The 24,324-nt window shown below is 43.8% G+C and overlaps 2 protein-coding genes across 2 annotated transcripts in view; one reads left to right on the top strand and one right to left on the bottom strand.

Moving 5' to 3' along the window:
* The window catches only part of LOC126558058 (carboxypeptidase D), a 195,372-nt gene that overhangs the window by 126,678 nt on the left and 44,370 nt on the right, over nt 1-24,324 (bottom strand). The window lies entirely within an intron of this gene.
* The window catches only part of LOC126556586 (uncharacterized), a 43,340-nt gene that overhangs the window by 4,346 nt on the left and 14,670 nt on the right, over nt 1-24,324 (top strand). The window contains exon 2 of the mRNA XM_050211914.1: nt 18,453-18,521. Coding sequence (XP_050067871.1) covers nt 18,453-18,521 — 69 coding nt within the window. The remainder of the gene's footprint in view (nt 1-18,452; nt 18,522-24,324) is intronic.

Here is a 24,324-nt window from a genome sequence, read left to right as displayed (position 1 = left end):
ATCTGAACATACTCACATGATGTATGTAACGGTCGAATCGTTTAGGAATGCATTGGTGAGCGAATGGTTTCTCTCCTGAATGCCAGAATCGGAGTTGTCGTATGCCACACACAATCTTATATTGAGAACAATCTTGTCGTGAGTAATCATTTCCAACACGGTACTATGACTGGCACAGAGAGGCTGGTGTGCGGGAAGCTAATGATGGACAGCATATCCACCCTCCACAGTACTGGTAACTTACTCTGTTCAACTTTGACAATTTGGTAGTGTCAGTAGTGAACCTTCTTCGGTAGATGTTACACGTTTTCGGATTTTGTTGTGATGATAGTTTTTGTGGTTAGTGGCCGTGAACTTTGTAGATACTTCAATTAGGACGAATTTAAGATCAGGCTCCATTTCGTGTGTTTTCTCTAGTGAAGGTATTGACAAATGTTGACAATTTGAACACCTTTAGTTGGGTGTTCTTGATGAGATCTCAATACTTCACCTATCATCGAGAGAACCGGCAACCGGCAGTACTGGGTCTCGTACCATTGTGAGCCCGAAACGAAAGGAAATTGAAATTGATTGAGTTAAAAGTTTAATTGATGCCAATTGAGAGCTATTAACCGGAAAGGTCCCACTTTGCCGCGCACACCCAGATGGCATCGAAGACTGATGCTCTTCCGTTTCGCCTTTTTGTGTTAGGTCTGGATCTTATCACAAGTACCCGTCCATTATTTCCATGTTGATTCAAGGGACTGACTCGTGACTCGTTGCCGGATTGCGCTGTTCGTAGTACGCAACTCAATTGCGTCCCCGAGCGTTGGAGCAATTAGCTGTTTATATGTTCAACGGTTGGTACTAGTTGAATAATCGTTTGTGGTATTCACCGGTACGATATGTTTGCATAAGCAGATTCTAACAAGATATAGAGTTGGTGTGGATTTTTTTTAATAATATATTGAATGTAAAATGTTGATAATTCTGAAACACAGCTGATTTCGATATGATCGGTCGTATGGACCGTACGACCGTCTACGGCGCTCAACATTGACGTCCGGAACTTTACTGACGTTCTTTCTGTTTATCTGATAAGATGGGTCCAATTCGGTCACCAGACCTACACAGCTACACAGTGGTGTTCCTCGAACGCCGTGCCCTTCGGTGATGGACTCGCTACGCAAGCCATAAGACCAACCAATATATCGCGTGTTAGTCGGCCAACGTTATCTGATGAACGATTGAGAATGATTTTGTCATCGTGTCTTGACGTGTCGAATGGGAAGGTTCTCCCGTACTGTGTGTACCGTATGTGGCGAATGTGTCTATTTTCGATTGAACTGTGATAGGTGGAAGTAGCTCGAACCTCCTGGTGCCGCGACAAATAATCACGACTCGGTAGTGTAGTGATCACGCTTCAAAAACATCGGTTGCTTTTGAAGTTGAACAAAAAAAGGGTTTTGATTCGGAAAAGTTTGGTAGCACATTACTTAATAGCCATGATTGACAACGATGAGGTGTAACTGCTCAATTTCGTACAAGTGTCGTAGAAAAAAACCAGCCTACAAGTGTTTTGTGCAGTGGAGATCAGTCTGCTAAGTGGTGCTACAGCGGTTTATTCTCATCCATTTCCGAATGCATATGGAATCGAGTTTGGAGTTGCACCAGAAGAAGCCAACCGGCGTTATGCAAATGATGCTGAATGGACTTGTTTGTGGGTACAGCTCTACCGAACAGATAAAGACGGTAAGCACTTTTGTTGATGGACGATGGCGGCCTCTGTGTTCTGGCGCTGGAGGAATGTTGTTAGAAAGCATTATGAGTAGCATGATGGAAGGGCCGGGTGGTTATTAGTCACTCGTGCAATGGTATGTTACGATGCATTGTATGATTCATACCGTCCTCAGCCGTTGCATTTGTGAGTAAATGTCGTATGAGTGGAGCAATGTAAAGTCTATTGGTATTTGTGGTGTTATCGTGGACTTTATTTTATTTTGTTTCAAGGTGCAACGGAGTGATCTCGTTGGGTTGAGAACCGTATACTTTGACGCTTCATAAAATCCTTGAATTTAACATTCGAATTTGAATGTGAGATACTAAAAAAAACTGTTGGTCGTATAAAGAATTTAATGATTTAATTTAATTGTGTTATTATTTAACACTTTTTGTTAAAATAAAATATCAACTTGAGGCGCAAAAACGTAAAGCGTGAAGCATTCCTAGCAAATCTAATCTTATCTGAATGTCTTTCTATCTCTTTCACAGGTAAGTCTCCTAAGACAAATGCTATACATTTGGTATGATCTGGAAGGGCATTGCAGTTAACAAGAATTACATGTAGTTCAAACTGTGGCAGAATCTCCTGTAAGTCTGCACATTTTTACAACACGTGAAATAAGTTTTAAAACAGAATTAACTGTAAGTCAGCTTTATATTTAAGAACATTTGCCGCACGTGTCTTCATTATCTGTTGAACTTGCCTTAACTTTTGGGTTGAAAACAAAACAAAAAAACTTCTGTTTTCTGAAGACAGACAGACAAACGGTGGAAGATCCTTCGTTATAACTACTGTAGCCTGCCGGTGTGTCCTGCGGTGTAACGTCATTCTACCAAACATTTCTATCACCTGCTCTCTTTGATTCTGTTAAATTTATACTGCCCTCTATTTTTTGTATTTCAACGTCAGCCGGTTGATAGGGCGAGAGCACCCTTCTCGATTGTTGGTCTGGTTGGTTTCTTTGTGGTGGATGCATTCGAAACACGTTGTGTCAGGTTGATCGTTTAAGCACGTGTGCACGGTGTGACAGGATTTCAAGCTAATATCGTCTGGGGGTGAAGGAAAGGACTAACGATACAAGGAAATGTATTTTGTTGTTTTAGTAAGAGCGATGTGTGCGTGTGTATGTGACCCATTATCAAGCACATTTTTACATTCGTTTTATTTGACTTTAGGTTCCCATTTACGTTGGTTGTGTCAGGGGACTATAAAATTGTTTATTTCGCTTTGGAGATATAATCTTAACCATTTTCTTCCATTTAAATGCTAACGAATGTGGTAGAGATAGCGTGTGTGTTGTGCGTTGTGTCTTGCCCTTTGTGGCATGTGTTTTCAATTTCCCGCGCATTTCTTTTCCAGCATTTCCAGTTTATGTAGAGAATAATTTTGCAAATTTGAATGAAATAACATGAATATCGCATCAAATTATGTTTTTCAAACATACCTGTAGGATTCCTGAATGACAATGCTCGGGGAGCGACATCCGTTTACCTGTCTTAATTCCATTTCTCATAAGTTAATCCTTTCATCTGATGTTACTCTGCCCTGTAGGTAAACTGGAACAAAATCTTGAATGTAAGCTAAAGGGCAATTTATTACCTGTTCCACAAAGATTCACGATGGATTGTCGTGCTAAAAGTGCAAGTGAACATAATCTCATGTGAAAAAGGGCAGAGTTTTTCCATTCGGTTGGTCAGTGCAACGGCCAACGGAAATGATCGTAAACCTGTACAGGTCTGCATTTGATCATTGCCAGTTACAAGAAGAAATCTAGGGCCACTCAACCGAGACACAGAGAGAGGGAACTAAACGGTAACGAGAAGTGCAAGCAAGGAGGTTAAAAATTAAAACACAAACGCGCGACCATGGCAGTGAACATTGCTTGTGCGCTGAAGCTTTTCTAGCCCCTTTATGCGAGTGCGTTTGTTTCGATCGTGAGGGTATACGTGCGTGTCCATAAATGGCAGCTCCTTTCCCCGGGACCTGTGCCGGATCTAGAAGGGAGAAAAATAAGGCTTTATTTTAAATTCAACACTACGAAGAAGCTTCGGATCCACACGTGCAAGATTTTGGCAGGGTAAAAGAAGCTCGTTTCGAGGGGACTCCTTCTCTCCTTTCGTTCAATTCCATCTAGCTAGCGGTATAGCGATGTTCGCTGTTCGTCCTTCGTCTCAGCTGTGGTGATCGTATCCATGCGATTTCAGTCGACGGAACAGAGGGTGCAGCTGGCTTTCTGGGGTTGAAAGAAGAGCGAAGACGGGCCGGATCGGGTCTGGTCTGGCAATCCAAACGCGTCGATTTCGATTACTTTTCGTCGCTTCTTCCGCTAGTGAGCACGTGAGGTTGCTCGTCATACGCAGGGAAACTTGTGAGTCAGTTCATCTTTGGTAGTACAGTGCGTATCAATCCGATCGTGGATTTTGCGAGTATCACGTATGATGGTGTCTGACGCGCTTGTGTACGTCGATCATCAGTGACATTACGGGTTTGTGTACATATTTTGCTGTGTACATATTAAGCGTGGTAAACTGACAAGTGGAGAATTCGAGTTTTAAATCAAAATATTGAAGGTATTCATTATGAGTTGCTAATTATGGGTCACTTAGTGAGCGTGCTTGATTTAAGTGATATTCTAGTGATAGCAGGGTCGTTAAAAGATACATTATTTAGTTACTTTTTCTTCGTTCTTAAATGCGTAATGGATGCATCGATTTGTGCCATAAATATGAAACGTTTTTCATGAATTATCTTGCGGATGAAGCGATTTGTGCCATAAATATGAAAGGATGTTAGTGTAATTCGCTTACCAGTGCCGGATAAATATGTGACGTTAAAAAATCCACAAATGTTGTCAACGGGTGTGATTCCATTTTCATGAACCACCTGTGTGTAATGCTATAAATAGCCTAAAAACAACTCCTCATAAATGATTCATTGTCGCAAGGCGTGAACGATGACGTCGTGCCGTATGTACGTTTTGTGGAACTTCCGTTAAAATGCGGTGATCGCTTGATGATATCAAAGCGTTTCCGAATTTAATTTTTGTGTTCCGACAACGTTTTGCAGAAAAACCAGAGTGTCTTGGCAGAATAAGAGTATGATGAGGAGAAAAAATCCGTGACGTTGCCCTTGTTTCAAACCGTTACTGATGTTTATCTCAACCTCAAAATTTATCAATCGTAAACACACATATCTTGCTCCGATCCGATGACGTTGCTTTTTGCGCTGGAAATGGAACTGCAGATGCTTGCATGGTGGAACTTTGTTGTACAGAGCGTTACTATAAATACTACCAGGACCACCCACGTGGGGCTCTATACGCTCCACAGGTCTCGGTGTGTAGAATTGTTTGGCAGAAACCGCGAGTCAGAAACACCTGAGCTGTTGTTTTGATTCTGGCGCGCCGATTTCTTGCCATTAGGAGGGTTCAAATTGTGGTCAAGGATGATATCACCTGCGTTGCGGATGTGTTAGTACCATGCTGATGTTTACTGCGTGTGTAAAAATTTGGCTAAAGTAGTCAGTTCTGGGAATGCTTGTTTGTGTGGTGCAAGGATCGTTAAATGCATAGATCAAGCAGGATATCCGGTTGCTGAATTGGTGAATATAGTTGTAATGCGCGTTTTTTTAATTTCTTCTTTTGAATCGCTGTTATGTATTGATGTGTGTCTAGTGTGATAGATGGTGAATAAATTTTTCTCCTCTTTTCCACCATAAAATATTTACGTGTTCCTTCAGTTAGCAAAAAGCTAATCCATCCAGTCTTCAAATCAAAGCTACGCATACTTCGCTTACTTGGTCCACCGCATTAGGGGCGTATTTTTGGATAGACTCGTCACTCATGACGGTTGATAAGTTTACGATGGTTTTTGGCTTTGCAGCAAATATGACTTAATGGTATGCCACACTCGTATACCGCCCCTATCCCCAATCGACCACAGCCCTCTACCCCGGAAGTAGTTTACAAAAAAAAGAGAGACGAAAAAAGTGCGTGACTCCAATGAAAAGCTTCATCCATACCAGTTTCACCTTTCTTCCGATTGTGTGTATGTTTTTGTGTGAGGTGCTGACCCACCCCTGGCACAACGCACTCGCTCATCGGCGAACGCGCAATCGATAATGATTGATAATTAATCCGGGCGATGCGATCCGTCCGCGATTGTTGATGTTGTGTTGCGCGTTGTATATCGCGCACGCGCGCATGCGCATCGCCATACGTCTATTCGATTTCGAGGTGTTCGACGTTCTTCCCTCTCCACGTTTGACTACCCACCCTGATGGATTGGGGCAACTCGGAGTCCCAAGAATTATGGGCGTGCGTGTGGGGAAGATTCATTTCGTCGATGCGCACGGCAATGCGGTTGCACATTTCCCACAGACACGGTTTGGTACGTTCGTCGCGGTTAAACCTGTCCCTGACGCGAGTGGCACTGGTTAGAACGTAGTGTGATGTTGACCGGGGTGGATCGTATCGATCGCCGAGGTTCGAATGGTTTTGAGGGACAAGGGACTTTAGTGTTAAAAGTGTAACAATAGTGATCGTAGTAGAATGAATAGAATCATATTTATTGGCACATTGAGATACACGTGATCGAGTTGGTATAATGTGTTCATGTGGCGGTTTTCTTTGCGGTAGGTGTCGTACGAGTATCGAGAAATATGTGTTGAGTTAAGATCAGTTTGATTTGGTGGAACCGTTTCTGACATTGTGTATCAAGTGGTTTGTGGTAACAAAAAAAGCTTCAGATCAGCAAACGTGATCATGGCAGCTAACGCCAGTAAGTCGGAAACGCTGGTGAAAGACTCACCGGTAGTCAAAGGGTCGGACTGCAGCACGTCGAGTGCATCGGAGATAACGATTATCATGCGTACGATTGTATCAACTCCCGGCGTTAACACGGTCGGTACAACCAAGAAGTGTGAAATGGTTCAACAAAACGTACCAAAGCGACACGATGCTGCAGATCGTGACACTCTTCGTCTTCCCGGCAATCGGATCGAGGTGACAACAAGCGTTAGAACCGTGTTCGAGTGCCCTGGGGTGGCGACTGATGCGCGATCGTCCGGCGTTGCCGAAGAAGCAACTGCCATCAGCAGCTTGCTGCAACCGGTTTTGAGCAAGAATTTCATCGCCCTTCTAAAGAGTGCGAACGATTCGTCGTTTGAGAACGTACTCGAATTTAAGTCGCTGCTCGCCTCCAGTGCACCGGCCGATGCACCAGTTCCATCGGACAAGGAGCGGTGTCCTTCCTGTGAGCACTCAAAGCACGCACTAAGTTCCGATTCCGATACAACGGCAAACGATCTCGACGCGTCCGTCCAGAAGAAGGTGAAAATTGAAGAGTTGCATTGCGTACAAAATTTAAATGAGTGTAGGAGCGAAGATTTTGCTCACAGGCCAACATCGACTCCGATTAAGATACGAATTGTGGGTGATGGTGGTGGCTTACAGGATGGGGTTGATAGATATCCTGCTGCCGACGAAGAGACGGAAAATTATTGTCTGAATTTACTAACACCTCCGGCCGATGCATCGTTCATTGATTCTGACTTTGAATCGATGGAACAGGATCAGTACGATACTTGCAGTAGCAAGAGTTCGCCTCGGCCTGATCATAAGCAACATGAACTAATTTCGCAACGCTTGATGTTGGAAGAACTAGCCCGCCCTAATGATGATGGCATTTTATCGCTAAAGGCAGCAAAGACAGCTGCTACCCACGCAGCTCATAAAACGGAGGATGACCACTGCACATTGAGCAAAGCCGGTGGACGAAAATCATCCTCCTCGACGAAGGCATTCTTCGAGGAAGCACTCCGTACTCCGCTCGCCATCCGGAAGCACTTCCAACGGCGGCGTAACTCCGAACTACCCAAACAACCCTCGCATAGCAATCTGTTGAACTTTTTCTCTTCTAAAAAGAAAAGCAACAGCCTAGAGGGAGGTCTGAAGAGTCCGCGGGCGAAGCGATCCCTTACAACGACCACCACAACAACAACGACGACGAGTGAGAACAGTTCGGAGAATGGTAGTCGCTGCACCTCACCGGCTCTGACCGAGGACAATCTACGCCGGTTGTCAGTGTCGTTTGTACGCCGCGAATCGGACACCCTTAATCGAACGCTCGTGTGGGGTGAAAACTTTGACTACTCGTACGAGTGCGAACCGTCCCACTCGGATGTGGAAGAAGAAAGTGAGGAACCGGAAGAGACGCACGAAGATGATGATGATGGCGATGGTGATGCAAACCATTCGCCCCTCGTCGGTACCATCGGTAACGGCAGGACGACCGAGCGTCGTGTTAGTACGAAGCTGGTGCACTTTGAAATTTCTTCACCCGATTCCTCGTACGAGCTACAGCCACCGATAGTGCCGAGCTTCCGGATTGATCCGCCGCTGTCCAGCTCCACCACCACTACCGGACTGGCGGGATTGATCATTGGGGCGGCAGCTTATGCGACTGCAACCACTACCGCGAGTTTTCTGAAGCGTTCGTCCAGCGAACCAGCCCACTGTAATAAGCTACGCAGTCATAGCTGCACACCACTAACGTCCGACATTGGCGAGTCGGATGAGGAAGAGACCGGATTGGAGGGGCGGAGTAGGGCGCTGGACGCGGCCGAAGATGTACCGATTATGTGTAAAGCTTTGGTACCACAGCGTCCGTTCACCAGCGTTCATCAGGCATCGGTTCGCAGTTTGGACAAAATTGGAGTAAGTTGTTAACATAGATTACCTCCGTCAAATTGATGTTTATTTTGCCACTGACTATTGATACTCTCTGTAGTTTGCTAGCAGATTTTGATTTGTTTTTCTCAGAGTGCCTTTACAATGCTATAGCAAGTTGGAAGCGTTTCTGCACAAATTAAAATGCATATCATTGTGGGTTAAAAACATGCTTATGGAATTCATGATTCGTATCTTAAACGTATTTTCTGAACCAAAAAAAAAGTTATCGGAGACAAAAAACGATTCTGATAGTACATTCCTGATGTCAGTTGAATGGCCCAGTATGCGAAAAAACCGCATGTGGATGAGTAGCAATTTACTTTATTACTTTTTTTTCGTAAGAACTACCTGGCCCGTATTGCTTGACTTGTGAATACCACGTAGTGAGGTTAGTCAGTCCTCACTACGGGGGGACGGTCCGGATGGAATTTGAACCCTGGTCCTGCTGTTTGAAGACTGGCGCCACAATGTCGCCTACACCATCGAGCTGCCTGTTTACTTTATTGTTTATTACTGAAGAAATCTTCGATCTCACCAACGGCTTAGCGCCGTCATTTGCCAAAACGTTGTCACTTCATCCTAGTTTGAGTCTAGTAGGCCTTCTCTGTCCATATGGACTGTTGTGCCATGTTGGCCAACATGAGTCTTCTGGGGAGCTTTATTAGCTGCACTATGCACTAGCAGCATTGTCTTCCTCTTGGCTTAACGTCCTCTAAGGTCATGCCGGCCATCGAAATGGCTTACTAGACTGCCGATGCCACGTAGTTGGTTAGTCAGTCCTCACTACGAGGGAACGGTCCGGATGGGATGTGAACCCCGCTTCTGGCCGCCCCCACCGGGCCGCCCCTTAGCAGCATTGTAGTAGCTCCTTTAATTCAATTCCACACATACTCCTTCTGAGCATATTCTTCTCGATTATGATGATTATGACGACGAACATTTATCAACTCCAGTTTTCGGGTAGATTATTTGTCTTAGAGGCATATGCGGTAGCTGGGACTATCAGCACGCTTCTCAACTTTCGTATCCCATATCTCAACATTTATGCTGTTGTCGGATTTGACTCGGATGTGCTGTTATGCTATGTTTTATGCTGTTGTCGGATGGACTCAAGATAGATAAAGTTTCGAACGACTTCAAAGGTGCACTCACGTTTCAGAACATCGTCATTATTATTTTATTATTTAAATTATTATAAGTTTATTTAAAATCTGGGATTTTGTAGCTGCTGATCGATCCTTTGGCGAGCTTCTGCTACATAGGTGAGCCTCAAACTAATGATAAGCTTTTTACCGTTGGTAATATACCCTTGATGCAGGATCAAACGTGAGAATTTACACAATAATGCTCTGCAAGCACATCGATCCTTCACATCTTGAATTGTTTTAAACTCGGAATCGTATGTTATAAGTTCTACACATTAACACGTTGACTGCCACTATACATGTCCACTGAACTGCCCGCCAGGCCACCGAAACATGCTTTGAAACGATAGCATTTACGAGGAATGTAGGCTAAGAATCGCGCTTTTGTAGGGAACCTCTATTTTTAAAACAGAAACAAAGAAAAACGTCTTCATAAGAGAATTTAGAGAGATTATTGCTTCTACATTGTTACAACTACCCGTTAAAAATACAACAAATTTCAGTTCAGCAACAAGAACCATATTTTATCCATTATGACGAAAGGATGCTACAACAATAAGAGACAAAACATGGACCGCTCAATGGCACCATCAAGGTGTCCCAAACAATCTCAACTTTGTGCTGAGTGTTTTAAAATTGTTCGTCGAAAATAAGCAATGAATAAATGAACACCGATATCAATTATGGATTATTTAATAAATGAGAATAGAAATATAATAGAACTTCTTCTTTTTTTCTTAGTACCTTAGTAGTTCTGTAGTAGTAAAAACCACTACAGAAAAGCACTGTTAAAGAAAGCCAATCAAAATATGTACTAATTTATCACGTGTAACTTGTGTGTTTCAATTTGAAATGTGTCAACCTCTATATGGCTGACGCGGCCTGTTCGAAAAAAAAAACCTGTCAGACACTATGTGGCTGACGTGACAGTCAACGTGTTAACTGTCTATTCTTCTTTTCTTACTTAAAGACCTTCATTGGGACCAACCTATATCTAATGATTTAATATACTTGCTGATACCACGTAGTTGGATAGCCATTCCTCACTACGAGAGGATCAAGACCTGGGGGCGTGATCCAGATAGGATTTGAATCCAGTTCTTGCGGAGTGAAGATCGGCGCCGTTGTCGCCGCTTCCGCTTTCTACCGTACCGCCCCTATGGCCGTTTGAGTTTCACTTTATTACCAATAAGTGTCCATCCATATTCGACACGGGATTAAATCTTCTTTAAATCGGCAAACCAATTTTTTTGCATATCCCGTGCAATTGGTTCGATTTTGAATAACTAGAATCATTTCCATGCAAAATTTCATTACGTACATTTTCTCCATTGTTGCAACGTTTAGCTTTTCCTATCACAGTACAATTGTCCACCGATTAAGTGCATCCCATCCCGAATGCATGCCTTACTCTCATCGTGCATGAGTTCACACAAAGAAAGAAGCAAGCTTTGCCCAGATCCGTAAAGGGTGGAGCTGATGCGTGCTGCACATGCACAGCATGGTGTGTTCAATTATCAATTCGTTCGAATACGGTTTGCCGGTGGATCGATAATGAGTGTGTATGGTTTCGCACAACGGGCGAATCCGTTTAACGCACCCAACGTACGGCTGGCACGTTTCTTCCCACGAAAATTAGTGTTGCATTGTGTAGATCGTCTTAAATCTTTCTACGAAGGTTAACAGTAACTTAGGTTTGGGAAGGGACAAGGCTGATAGATGTTCTTTGCTTGGGGTAACAGGTGGTATGAAGAATTGTTTTTTTTGTGTTTATAATTTTCGATCAATTTATCAATCACACCACGTGTGTGATAATCAGTGGAAGGCGCATCTCAGGCCCGGGAGGTGGTAGTTATCAGAAATAGGTGTGATAATGCGTTGCATGTTTAATTCTAGTGGTATGCTTAATGACTCTACACGAAGCGATTGTGCTGTCTTTAATAGCTGCCTGATGCGACTGACGTCAGTTGAAATTATTGGGTTAAATGGTTGTGCCATTTTCGGCTGAAATTTGGCAGCGTTTTCAAACATTTGGCTTGATAATGTGTTTGTTCCTGCATGTGGAATGGGTGGCGTGAACATTTGAAGTCTCATATTTTAAAATAACCGATGGGTGGTCAGACAGTCCGAGTTTATTGGACTATTGTTTCCAATTGTGTTTTCATTGTTGTGTAATGCAGGATTTGTTTCAGTAATAAGGTATGATTAGCTTTTTTGGTTGCAGACGACGAAACAAAAATCAATTAACTATGATTCTGTTCCTTACAGTTAGATGAAGAACATGCAAGCAAGGCGTGTTACTTACAACAAACATTTTTCAGTCAACATGTTGTCTTCATAATCAATCTTTGTCATTGCTTCTCAAATACATTAACGATTAGCCCTAAGATGTTGTGGTAATGTAAACAAAGCCTTTATTCAACTTACTTTTCCACTGTTTACTTACATTGGTGCTAAAGAAGACAGGATCTGTTTTTGAAACTCTGCTATCAGGAATGAATATTCAGTCATCTTAAGGTTGTATAATGTTGTTTACTTCGCGATAAGTCGAATTGACAATAAAACCAACATAGCCGAAAGAAAAGGGTCAGTAATGTTTGTACTGTAAACATATGATCACCTACATCGTGACTTGGTGTCTGATGGTTTCACTATTCGTGGTTTATTCCGTTTTGGAGCTACGTTCTGTAATGGGTAACATTCGGACGTGCTGTCGGACATCAAATCGGAAATGGAAATGAATCGTATCCCTCTCGCTCTCTCGCTCTATTTGCTTCTTCAACAAAACGGTCATACGATCGACGGTAGCGAGTGTCTATTAGGCGTATGATACCATTTTGTAAAAATTACTTTCATGATTTCTGGTTTGTTTAATGCACGGCAATAAGTGACTTCGAACGGCGAGACGCTGGACAGCAACTACTTGAGCCGTACGTTGAAACCAGGAACGCATCAATTTGGTTATGCACCAAGAGCGGGCATCACTTGAAAGTCGGCAACCCAAAGGTAGAAGAACCCGTTATCGGCAGATACTTCTTCCCACGATTCCGAATGTTCCGAACCCGAAAAGACGCAAGCCTGGTGCCCCAACACTCTAGGATGTCTAGATTTGTGAGAAATGATGGTTCTTTACACTGCAACATTGTTGCAGCGCTTCTACCTTCTGCAGCAAAAACCGTCTTGAGCTTCTCAAACGATGGATGGAACGGAAGGTTCTTTAAGAGAAACCGGGACCGTTGCATGGACTTCACTAGCTCTGGTGTGACACTTGATACGCAAAGTGGCGGAAGCTATTTCATAGAAGCTTAGCTTTGGTTAAAGAATGTTTGCCCCTTCCTTTTATTTGTGATTAACCATACCCACAAAACCGATTACGATGCGTTCGCGTGTCTCTTGCAAAAGGGAGAAGTAAGCGGACAGAAACTTTATCAAATCCTCCCAAGATTGGCAGCCAGCTACCGTTTGCTTAGCTTAAGTTGGCCTCGGGTGATACGAAACGTAGGGAAATATTTATTCCTTACAAACATAAACCGAGACATACACTTACACTGCCTCTATCTTTGGTGTCTAGGCGGCAACGACATTACAGTGCTTGGAGGTTCATGTCCCACTGGCAGTCCCATGTGGCAGGATTTGTGTACCGTCCGTGGGTATACGTTTGTTTTATGTCCATAAATGAGGCAGAAGCTCCGCAAGCAGCTTCACGTCAACGGGTTGTATTTATTTCGTTTTGATTGGATCGCATAATGCATGAGTGTGCATTTCATTGCCATGCTGTTTAAAAAAAGCATAATCTGAACAGTCGGTACGAGTCCTGCAATCGATGGCGGTCAGTCTGTAGAAGGAGAAAGATGCACATGCATAACTTAATGGGCTGATGTTCGGCGGACGATACTTTGTTGCTGCTCAGGAAGCTTACTCAGATAGACTTGGGCGAATACTTATTTGGTATCTGTGGTATAGCATAGCTGTGGCAATCATTACCGAGAGGGTAAGAAGTACAAGTGGCATCGGCTCTAGGATCGGATCAGAATGGAAATCGATGTCTAATGAATAGCTTGTCTATTTTTTGTTTTATTCTCATCAACGACCAATCGTTTCCAGTGTGCGTTTTACAGCGAGAAGTTCCAGAAAAAATCTCTCCCAATATCATTCCAATATTCATTAACGCCTGTATGTCTGGTGGAAGCTTTGCGAGCTCTGAATCTGCGCCTCTCAGTACCGGGAGCTATTTTTAGCTGAAACAACTTACTACTAACAGCTCCATTGTGTACCTTGCTAATTCCTACAAACATTTCCAGCGCTGTTTTTTTTCCCACCGCAGTTCATGGGAATGCGTGAATCGGCTCCGTGTCCGATAAGATCGTAATTAGACCTTGCCAGACGAATTCGCGCTACAATTAGTACAGAGGTGGTACTTGTAGAAGTGGAGTGCACTGTTCATCATCCCGTTTGGCGGCACGTGACACAGATTCCGGTTCGTGGCAGAATAAAGTGTGACGACCGCTGTTAACGTGCGTGTTGTTTCACGTTACACATGTTGGATGATATTCTTGCGGTTTGCTGATTTGACGCCTGTCTAGAGACCTGAAGGTAATAACACTGACAGGCGCGTGTGTTTGCATTGTAAACCTTTGATCATTATCCTTGTAGCTAAATCCCTAGGCTCTATGCGTTGCGTGGAAATATGTTCAGCACAACCCTTTCGGAAACATATTACCTGATCGGTTGGAGTTAGTTTGCACAGTTACTTGAACTTGACCAGCGCTTTCCTCTTTCGGTTAGTAGTGCCATGGCTCGATATTCTAACGAACTCCATTTATTGCATTTCACTCGGAACATATGTTTTCCACGTCCATTTCCAGTCTTGGGTAAGGGAATTCAATAGGCGCCCACAAACCAGTCGACGGTCGATTGTTTTCAACGTGTCCTATTCCTTATGCAGTAGAATTTATGCTTCGTTTATGATACATTTATCATGAGAAATAATGTTGCTCCGGTTTAGTTTGGCGAGTTCGAGAAATGTACGATGCAAAGGGGAAATAAATTATTCCCTCTTCATCTCTCCTTCTACTTGGTTCCTTATCTACTGCAGCCTAACTGATAGAGAGTTGGTGGTCGACTGCATCCACGCAGCAGGCCGTAGAGTACTGAAGCAGTCGCTCGTTTTGTTTGTCGAGTGAGTAGCGGTTGAGATGCCATAGCAGATCTTGGTATGGTAGCGAAATTCCAAAGCACAGGTTGTTGCTGTGATGCATGCGTCAACGGGATGTTCTAAGTCATTTGTTGCTATAGTTTGTATGCCTCCCATGGTCTCAAGGAGGAGTCGAGAGGAGCACTTTGGTGAAAATCCAGTACGATACGCAATTATGTGAGCAGCCGATCGACGTGGATAACGATGCACACTCACAGTGTTGGGTGAACTCTTGGGGTACTGTTTTTGCTGTCTACCAGATATCCGTAACACCGGTTCTTCAAGAGAAAGACTTATTTGCGGTAGGAAGTGGAGGTACTTTAAACAGCACTAAGTTATTGCATGTTGAAAACACTGTTGTACTGTTGTCTTTTTTTTCTTCGTCGACGATCAACCGGTACGGTTCCGTAGCGGGAGTTAAAGGTCTTTGCCGAAGAGTTAACGGTGTTTGACGGGTATCCGTTAGAGGGATGATATTAGGTCTATCAAAGACCGAATTGGAGACCCAAAGTCATACCCTGCCGATGAAAATGCATACAAATGAAGGACGCATACGAAACCTGAATACAATTCGATCGCTTCGATCGAACCGTGTCTGAGCGGGAAATACAGTCGAAAGAAGTGCGTAATAAAAATAAGATTTGAAATCGGTTCATCCGGTATCACCGTTTCCTGTCGGGAAAGCGAGAACAGGGAATGTAAATACAAACGACGTGATTTCATGTTTCAAACCGACGGGCCCAAAAATACGCGCACTGCACCCGCCGCACGATGCATCCGTTCCGTCCCAATTTGATTCAATTATCTTAATTTATGAAAATTAAATTGTGCATTTTTTCGAATGTGCATTCGGTATCGTTGTCAGGTTTTCCGTTTTCGTCGGTCGGATTATGTGCTGTCGATTGATGCAGACGTAACTGGACCTTTCGCCTGGTTGCTTTTGCGTACCGCGCGCGCGTCACAATCGCAAAAAGGTTTATCAGTGTGGGAAATGGGTCGGCTTAAAATGGGCAGCTACCTTGTAGGCTGTAGCTATTTTTGTGTTTGTAAAGTAAGGAATTTATAAACTCGTTTCGATTATACGCAAGATTTGGTTCAGCAAATGGTGGAAAGATACCTTAGAAGAGGTTTCGTTAATTAAGTAGTAAGATAAGAGTTTTTATTTTTGGTGATGTGGATGAAGGAATGAAGAAACAAATCTTGATTTTTTTTCCCGCAAAATTATTTCCTCACAAAATTTGCATTGTTATGTTAAGCACTACAAAGGGAGAACTATCAAAATTTATCCTAAAATTCTCTTTTAATCTGATCTGTTCATATGGGCTTGCTAAAAAAAAAACAACCAATAATTGTACATAATTAATGCATGTTCGCCAAACGTTGACGGGTAGAATTTTTGGAAGAGAAATGTTGAAGCAAAATAATAACACCCTTTGCCAAAAATATGATCACCGTCTAAAGTGACTGCAAGTAACTGGAACGATTGTGTGTCACACGACTTTCGTGTCACGTGTGCTCAAGTGTTTGGTGCTTGCAATATTTCCAAAATTAATGCTATAATAATACGAGCAATCAATAACAAATTTTGGGGATTGTTGGGAGTAATACTTTTGGAGAAAACCGAACGATCATAAATCATCGGAAAAGCAAAAACAAAATTGGAATCCGTTGCTTGGCGGCAGTGCGCCATAATTACACGGTTGCGAATGTGCGAATCGTTCTTCGGTTTGCTCTCAGTTTTTTTTTCCTTCCCTGCTTGGCGAATATGAAATGAATTCCATTTTTTCCACCTCAAGGCGTACCGCCTGATACTAATGACAAGTTTTAAATTTCCACGTCCCAGCGTTGATATTTCTGTTGGTGTGTTGAACAACGAAACACAGCTGTTCCTTAACACCTTGGTCCGGGAAGTGTAAGCAGATATTCGGTCACATTTTCATCGCGCACGTGAATTCGCGAATGGCGCATCGGTGTGCATAGGTACAATAAAAGAGGCCCCTAATGTAGATGAAGATCCCTCCTGTATGATTGCGCATTTGACAACGATTTCCGCTCCGAAAAGAATACCCTTTTTCCGGTCGATTCTTCCTCACCACGAATTGGAGCTGCACAGCATTCCCATGCATACGGTTAATGGGATGACAGAAAAGGAAGGCCAGAGTGAAGCATTACACCGGGAGCAAAGGCTTGAGACCGTCCCGCGTTGCGTTGTCGTTGCACTTCCGGTGGCGGGTACGAAGAAAAAAGGTACGCCCCGGGGCCCGTGTTTGGCACATTACGTTCAGCATTCAGTTGGGCTTCCCATTCTAAATGCTTTTCATTACCTCATTAACATATGTATTGCAACGGACAGAGAGAAAAAAACAAACAAACGAAGAATTTACATCTCCATCGAGTGTCTCTCCTTAGTATGGGCTTTTAGGAACTTGTTTTGTAACTAAAATCTTCCCAAAAGCAGGCAACCGGTAATGTGATTTGTTCGGTGTTTGAAGTTCGATGTGCATTGCGCCACATCTTTCTTTCTCCGTTCGCTGCTTTCGGTTTGCTAGAGGTAAAAATAAACTAAAACGAACGTGTATAGGCGGTAGGTTTCAGTTGCGTTCAAGGGAAGGAACTCTGGACCATCCACCATGGGTTGTGTGTGTGTGTGGCTGCATGTCTCATCGGATCGTAGCTTTCTCCTTTGCTTTACCTTTTTTTCCATCACGGTTCCGCTTTAATCTTGAGGAGTAAAACTTAGCTGGATGTGGATAATTGTTACAGCCTGCTATTATTAGCTCATTTCGGTGTTGGACCGTCTTCCGGCACGTCGGCAAAAAGACAAACAAGCAGGGGCTGGGAAAAGAACCGCTTGGAAGTATTTAGCATGATTGTCCACGTCTGATTGGTGGTCGCTGCTAATATTGGTTATTATCACGTATTCCTGTGACGTTCCTCTTTAGCTAAAGACGTACTAAAAGGACGACTTCAATAAGGCTATGGCGGATCTTATACGCTATATTGCGTTTTATTTTTATAGGATTTATAACATACCATTTAGCTAAAACTTCATTGTGGAGAATTCCTTTAAGAGATCTCCAAGAACCTGAGTTATTAAGATTATAGTTTGAAAGCTGAAAGAGCGCTTCACATTATAGAGACCCTGAATGAAGGCTCCTCCCAAAAAAAATCATCGCATTGCGGTGGCATTACTCTAGGCAGTGGACAAAGTAACACGGAGCAAAATTAGAAAGTTGTTGAGAACACAATGGTCTTTGGTACTGCTTTAGATTAACCCTGCTAAAAATTCATGCTACTGTCATCAAGTATTAACTTTGTTTAAAAAGACATCCGCTTCTTACGCTCTGACGTTGGTGAAATGTGAATTTCTCCATTGTCTCAACAAACACATTGCGGATTCACGTGAGTGCAGATCGGCAAGCGTACAAATGACAAGATTTGTATCAATTTACACCCATATCATGTGTGTTTGTCTTGCCACAAAACGTGGCAAACTGCACGCGTACGTTACGGAAAGTCACGCATTCTCGCATTGAGACAAAACACCTAACTAAACTCATCCAAACGTGCAAATTACTAATAGTTTTCCCGTTGTTTTTTTGTACCTTTTCTTCATTGTAGGTGAGTGCTCCAAATCTACTAGAGGGTGTCCACGCTGACGATGTTACAGAAGCTAGCAGTAGTAGACAAGTAAGTGCGAAGGAATGATCCACTCGTCTTCAACTTCCATAAACACCCAGATTGAACGGTTGCAGCAGTTTTTGTAGCCGTCGATCAAGTTTCGATGTGGTCGAATGTCGACGAATGGGCGTGTAGTGTAAATCGATGCTACGCGCCAATGTGTCACGGTTCAGGTCGAGTGAACTGTGTCGATTTAATTGAGACGTCAGAGCGATGGATGGCGCTCAGAGTAGGTGTTCATGTTTTAAGAAAGCTAGTCAAAACGAGACGGGTTTTATGTAGTTGGTTCGACTACCAGTAGTTCAAGAGTTATTTGCGGTATGTTACATTATTACCGTATTGCGAAAATGGGATGTCGTTAGCGTAGGTGAAGTCTGCTCCGCATTACCAGGAACTCTATGCTCCGGTTCTTTAGGCTCCACATAATCATACCACGGATGTGCGTGTGTATATCAAGAATATTGAGGTCTAAAGAAATCGTTGCGCTTTACGCCCCGTGTATCAATCATCTTCACGTTCTCGTTTCCCCGTTTGGGATAGTGGGAAAAGGTTGGTCTTGTTTTCGATCGGTGCGTGGCCGATCCCACGGAACGCTATCCGTTAGCGAGAAGTTGAATCATTAAACTGCCAAATTGGCTTATTAACGTTAATATGGTTGCCGAAGCTTGTTGTGCTGTGGTAAAAATGTATCCCTTTGGTTTGTGGCAATCGTCTAACCGTCCGGAGAGATCTGTGTTTTGGTTCAAAATGCTAGATCGCTGTCTGTAGTTGAAGGAAAAGCTTGATTGCATTGGAATGACCATATTAGCTACGGTCAACATCGGTTCTACCATTTACAGGCTGTTTACAAGCCTGTTCTGTTCGGGGTTGGTCTTTTTTTTTTGGTTTGGACCGGTGTTAGCCGAGGGTATTGTATCGTATTTTTTGTGGAGTGTTCTGCTGAATACCTTATTAATCGAGGTACACTTTCCACCGGAAAATTGTGACGAACAAATGGTTTGAGTGATTTTATCCGATAGGTTAGTTTTGCAAAGTGGAGTTGTTGTTGGCACACAGACCTACCGTATGCTTTATAAGGCGTTTGAAATGTGCAACCTATGTGTTTTGCATGGAACGTCTACGTCTGCAAATTTGTATTTATACAACTGTGTAAAAAGTGCTGTCTCAACTGTAAATTGGTCCACTAAGGTGAGAGCCTTTACAAACCCTGCAATGTTAGGTTCTTCAAAGCCGATGTACGGCGTTCTACTTTAGCCCTTACACATATTATGATTCATGGAGACTTTTAGCAATCTCACTAGATCATCATCATGTTTCTACGTCATCATCTTGTGATAGTCGCACTACCGATGATCAACCCCGTGCCATATGTGAACTGGGAGAAGATGCTTTAAGTAAGAGAAGCTGTGAGAAGAAACACAAGCGCATGCACTGCTCACGATCAACAGATCACCCCAAATCAAAGCGCGAGCGAGCTCGCGCATTCCGCGCTGAGAGACGAGAATTCTCGTCTCACGCTCTTTGACCACTGTGAATTTCACCGCGACGACTGTAGCAGCAGCAACAAACCGCTGAGGGATACAGAGAGCGCCACAGAGAGCACTGAAATAGGGGCCATCTACCAAGGGTTTGCCGTGGAGTGCTCTCTAACGCACCACAACTGGAATTGGAAATCTTGCTGCAAGCTGAGCGAGACGCAATCCAAAGCATCGGGGGTTGAAGCAGCATAACCGAAGAGAGGATCACCCTCTCGAACGCGGTGCAAGAAATCGCCGGATGATGGTAGCTTTAGGGACTTGAGAATGTGCGCGGATTTAGTTTCTATTAGACGGGCGAACGAGGCCGACAGCAAACAGTGCTTACGTCCGGCCATCATCGACAACGTACAGTTTTCGGGGGAGATTGCGCGTGTGTGTGTGTGTGTGCGTGTTTCTAAACAGTTTCTTCAGAGTTTTCCTTCAAATATCTTCCAAACCCGCATAGAGCTTTGTTGGGGTCGGTCAGTTGTGATAGAAATTACAATAAAAACACCCGCATTTGCCACAGTTGCCGTAGCACAAGTGTTACCAGCAAAAAAAAAAAACGTCGATCGTGGACGTGTTTTACAAAGTGAAGTTAATACACCGCGCACAGCGTATTGCGGAGTAAGGGGGCGAGTCCCTGATGTTTAAAGAAAGTGGAAATAAGTACACAATTAGCGTTTGGATTGGTCACTTTCCTGCTGCGCCCCTTTTTTTTCTACCGAAGAAGGATATCCACTTCCGTGTGTTTGGGTTGGCCCTTGGCCATTAGCAAACACCCTAAAACGGCCCCGTATTTTAGCTTCATGCTGGCGTTGAACGTTAGCAAACGGTTGGAATGGTCGTGGAAGTGTTGTGGTTATTTTAAACGAGCAAAAAAATATTCATGCTACGTGCATTTCCCTGAAATGCAAATCCATACGCATATTTCGGTGCTTCCGTAAGGTGGTTCGTGCTAACAGTGCATATCATAGAGTGATAGGGGTTGCAGCGGTAAAGTACACGCGACTATCCCCTGACGTTCACCATAAGGGGGAAGTTATTGGCTCTCGCGTGTACTCTCTCGAAGTAAACACCCCCCTACCGAGCGAGGGCTGTTGTGCGACCCGTCGTCAATTCAATTTCCTTTAATTGACCATTCAAACAATCAAAATCCACACTGGACGCAGTGTACGACCGTTGCAACTGATCATTTGCTAGTGATCATTCCAAGCAATAGGATATCCAGTGCATTTTTACGGCTTTGTGTAGTGTGCAGCGTATCGGTGAAGGTGCAGCATAGTGGCCTGTGTCTAGTTTACTTAAGTGAAGCTGCTCCCTTTTTTGTTTTGGAAAGCTTTCTTTCGTAAAGTTTCTGTGTGGTGTAAAGGGTGTGAATTTGGTGGAAAGGTGTGCAATATAGCTGGATTAGCCATTGTGCGTCCCTGAGCTATGGTGGAAAAAATGGTGGAAAAGTTCACAGTCACAGAGAAGAAAGTGAAGCGTTCATTCAATTGTTTGCGTTTGAGTTGAAGTTAAGCAGCGAAGCAGATAGAGCGAAATAGATGGTGGCTACTTTATTTCTGAGTGATCGTAGCCAGATGTGTGAGTGTTGTGTCTGTAGAGCCGCTGTGGACGCGAGTGCAGCATCACCCAAATGAATGCAATGTCAGAGATATCGTGACGGATCAAAATCACAAATCGTCACATGCTCGGTGTGTCTGTGCGTTTCTGTACACTCATCTAGTGCCATTACTAAACTCGGCCATCCAACCTCATCGAAGCATTAATGCGCACTGCTGCCGCCGTACACTTTCCAAAGCGTTGCCAAATATGTTGGGGTGCGCAATAACGCTACACTCACACACATACACACACAATGGCTTATGCTCCACTAACGAGAAAGGATGATGAAAGTGATTTATGGAATTGGTTTATCTTAACCACCGTGATGAGCTGCAACATTTGTTTTGGACGTGTTTTGCACGCGATCCTTCACTCACATTTGTTGCGTGTCGGTGCATTAGCATTTTTGCTCAGCTGTACTTCTATGCGAATGTGCAAATTTAATTGATGCTGGTGTTGTTGTTATTGAGTTTTACTTCGGTTTCGTTCCCATAGGGCGTAGAAAATTGTGTATGAAGGTTTTGTGCACCCGTTAGGCGAACGTACATTTGGAGGATGATAGATCATACGGTCCCGACGTAAAATAAGCGAGAGGAAACAATAATGAAATTGCATGTCAGTCCGGGTGAAGGGAAGCCGTCCGTCCGCTTCCTTCGCCTATTCCTACGAAACGGAACACCCAGAACCGGAGAAAGGGAATATTGGGAAATTAAAAACATGATGGAAAAGTGGCTGCGGATCAACATAGCGATCGCTTCTGTGTTATCTTCTTCTTACGCTCCGGTGGGGAGCGGACACGCTTAAGTTTAGGGGATGGCAGCATGGTTTTAATGGTTTACCGATGATCAAGCAGGTTGCACGGTATCCAACGCACCAATCCGGTCGACTCTACGGCGAAAGAGGAAGAAAATACAAAACAAACCCCACCGCCTTGTCGGCTTCCCCAACCGGGAACACCTGGGCAACGGAATCGGGCGAGTAGATCTCCGGTCCTGCCGAAGGGAACTAGGGTTGGTGTACGGCACAAGGGTAAACAACTTTCTAGAGATGGAATAATTATGATTGAATGCATAAGCCTCCATGGTTGGGAAAGGGGGAATGATCGTGAAGCAGCAGTGTGGCTTTCGTCAAACGCTCGGATGCTTGTTTGGTGAGCGTGGGATTATTTGCGCAAAGACGTTCAAGTATACGGACCAGACCTGACGGTCTGAAGATAAAGCCGAACTTCAAAAGAGCTTACCGTGTTGGAGGTGGTGGCGATAGCTAAGCAATCTTAATATCCGATCATGAGTTAGCTTTCTTAAATGTGCACAATCGTTTGGGATAAAGTGAATGGGGGGAAGAATCTTGCCTTGTGATCCGTTGTTCACATATTTTTGGTCGTTATTTTTTTAAAGATAAGCGCATTACCTTTATCTTTTGGTACCGTGGATATTGCTTCCTTTTAATTGATGCAATAAATCGATGAAGTAGCTTGTTGGGTTTAATTTGCTCGTGTAATACTACTGTGCACGAAAAATAAAGTGATTTTGCGTTTTTTTTTCTTAAATTACCTTCGAAGTAATCCCCTTCCAATGCAATGCACCTATTCCACCTCTTCTCCCATTCCTCGAAACAGGTGGAAAACGCGGATGCTGGGATGTCCTTTAGTTCCGCCGTCGCTGCAGCTTCTATCTCCTCGATAACGCCAAATGGGTGTCCCCGAAGCGGTAGTTTCAGCTTGTTGAACAGCCAGAAGTCGGCTGGTGCCAAATCTGGCGAATACAGCGGTTACGGAACAATCTGAGTGCCAGTTGTTGCGAAAAACTCCCTCAATATTATACCCGTATGGGAGGGCGCATTATCGTGGTGCAAAAACCAGCTGTTGATTTTTCGCAAATCCGGCCGCTTTCGCGGGATGGAGGTTCCGAAAGGACTCGTATCGCCAACCGACGATTGTTAACCACCAAATCCTTGATTTGGACGTCGTGGACGTCGTCGGTCGAAGAGGATGGTTCTCCGGACCTCGGACGGTCCTCTTCTTCATCCTTCTCACGGCCATTCTTGTAGTCACTGTACCATTTGTACACATTTTTCTTCGACATAGATTCTTCTACGAAGGCTTTTTGTAACATCCGCTATGTTTCCGCTGCGTTTATTTCATTGCGCAAACAAAATTTGATATATGCGCGCTGCTCCACAGACTTGGACATGGTCAATATGGTCAAAAACACTTGGCGCAGCTCCGGAAACAAATTGTCACTCCTAGTCGGGTTGATGTTGTGACTTGAAACGTGGCAGAACTGTCAAAAACATACATCTTGACAAACGAAAAATAAAAAAAACTAATTAAATAGGACATATGGCCATAAGTAGCCAGTCCTGATAGCTTTAAGGGGATCGTGTTTCACAATCACGGACTAGTGCCGGAGGACCCAGGAAGCTGGATTTTTGTACCGAACCAGGATATATCCTCGCAAAGAAGAAGAAAAAAAAACAAAAACAAGGGGCTTCTTTTGGCGCCCGAAATTTGACATCCAATGTCACCTTACTTTTCGGACACAGTAGTATTCTGGGGGCGGCCGGTGGTATAGGCAGGACCGGGGTTCAAATCCCATCCGGATCGTCCCACCATAGTGAGGACTGACTATCCAACTACGTGGTATCGGGAAGTCCAGTAAGCCATCTGATGGCCGGCGCCGGGCCTT

Source organism: Anopheles maculipalpis, chromosome 2RL (assembly GCF_943734695.1).
Source record: "Anopheles maculipalpis chromosome 2RL, idAnoMacuDA_375_x, whole genome shotgun sequence".
Lineage (NCBI taxonomy): Eukaryota > Metazoa > Arthropoda > Insecta > Diptera > Culicidae > Anopheles > Anopheles maculipalpis.
Note: the sequence above shows the minus strand (reverse complement) of the source record. Positions and strands in the feature narration are given on the sequence as shown.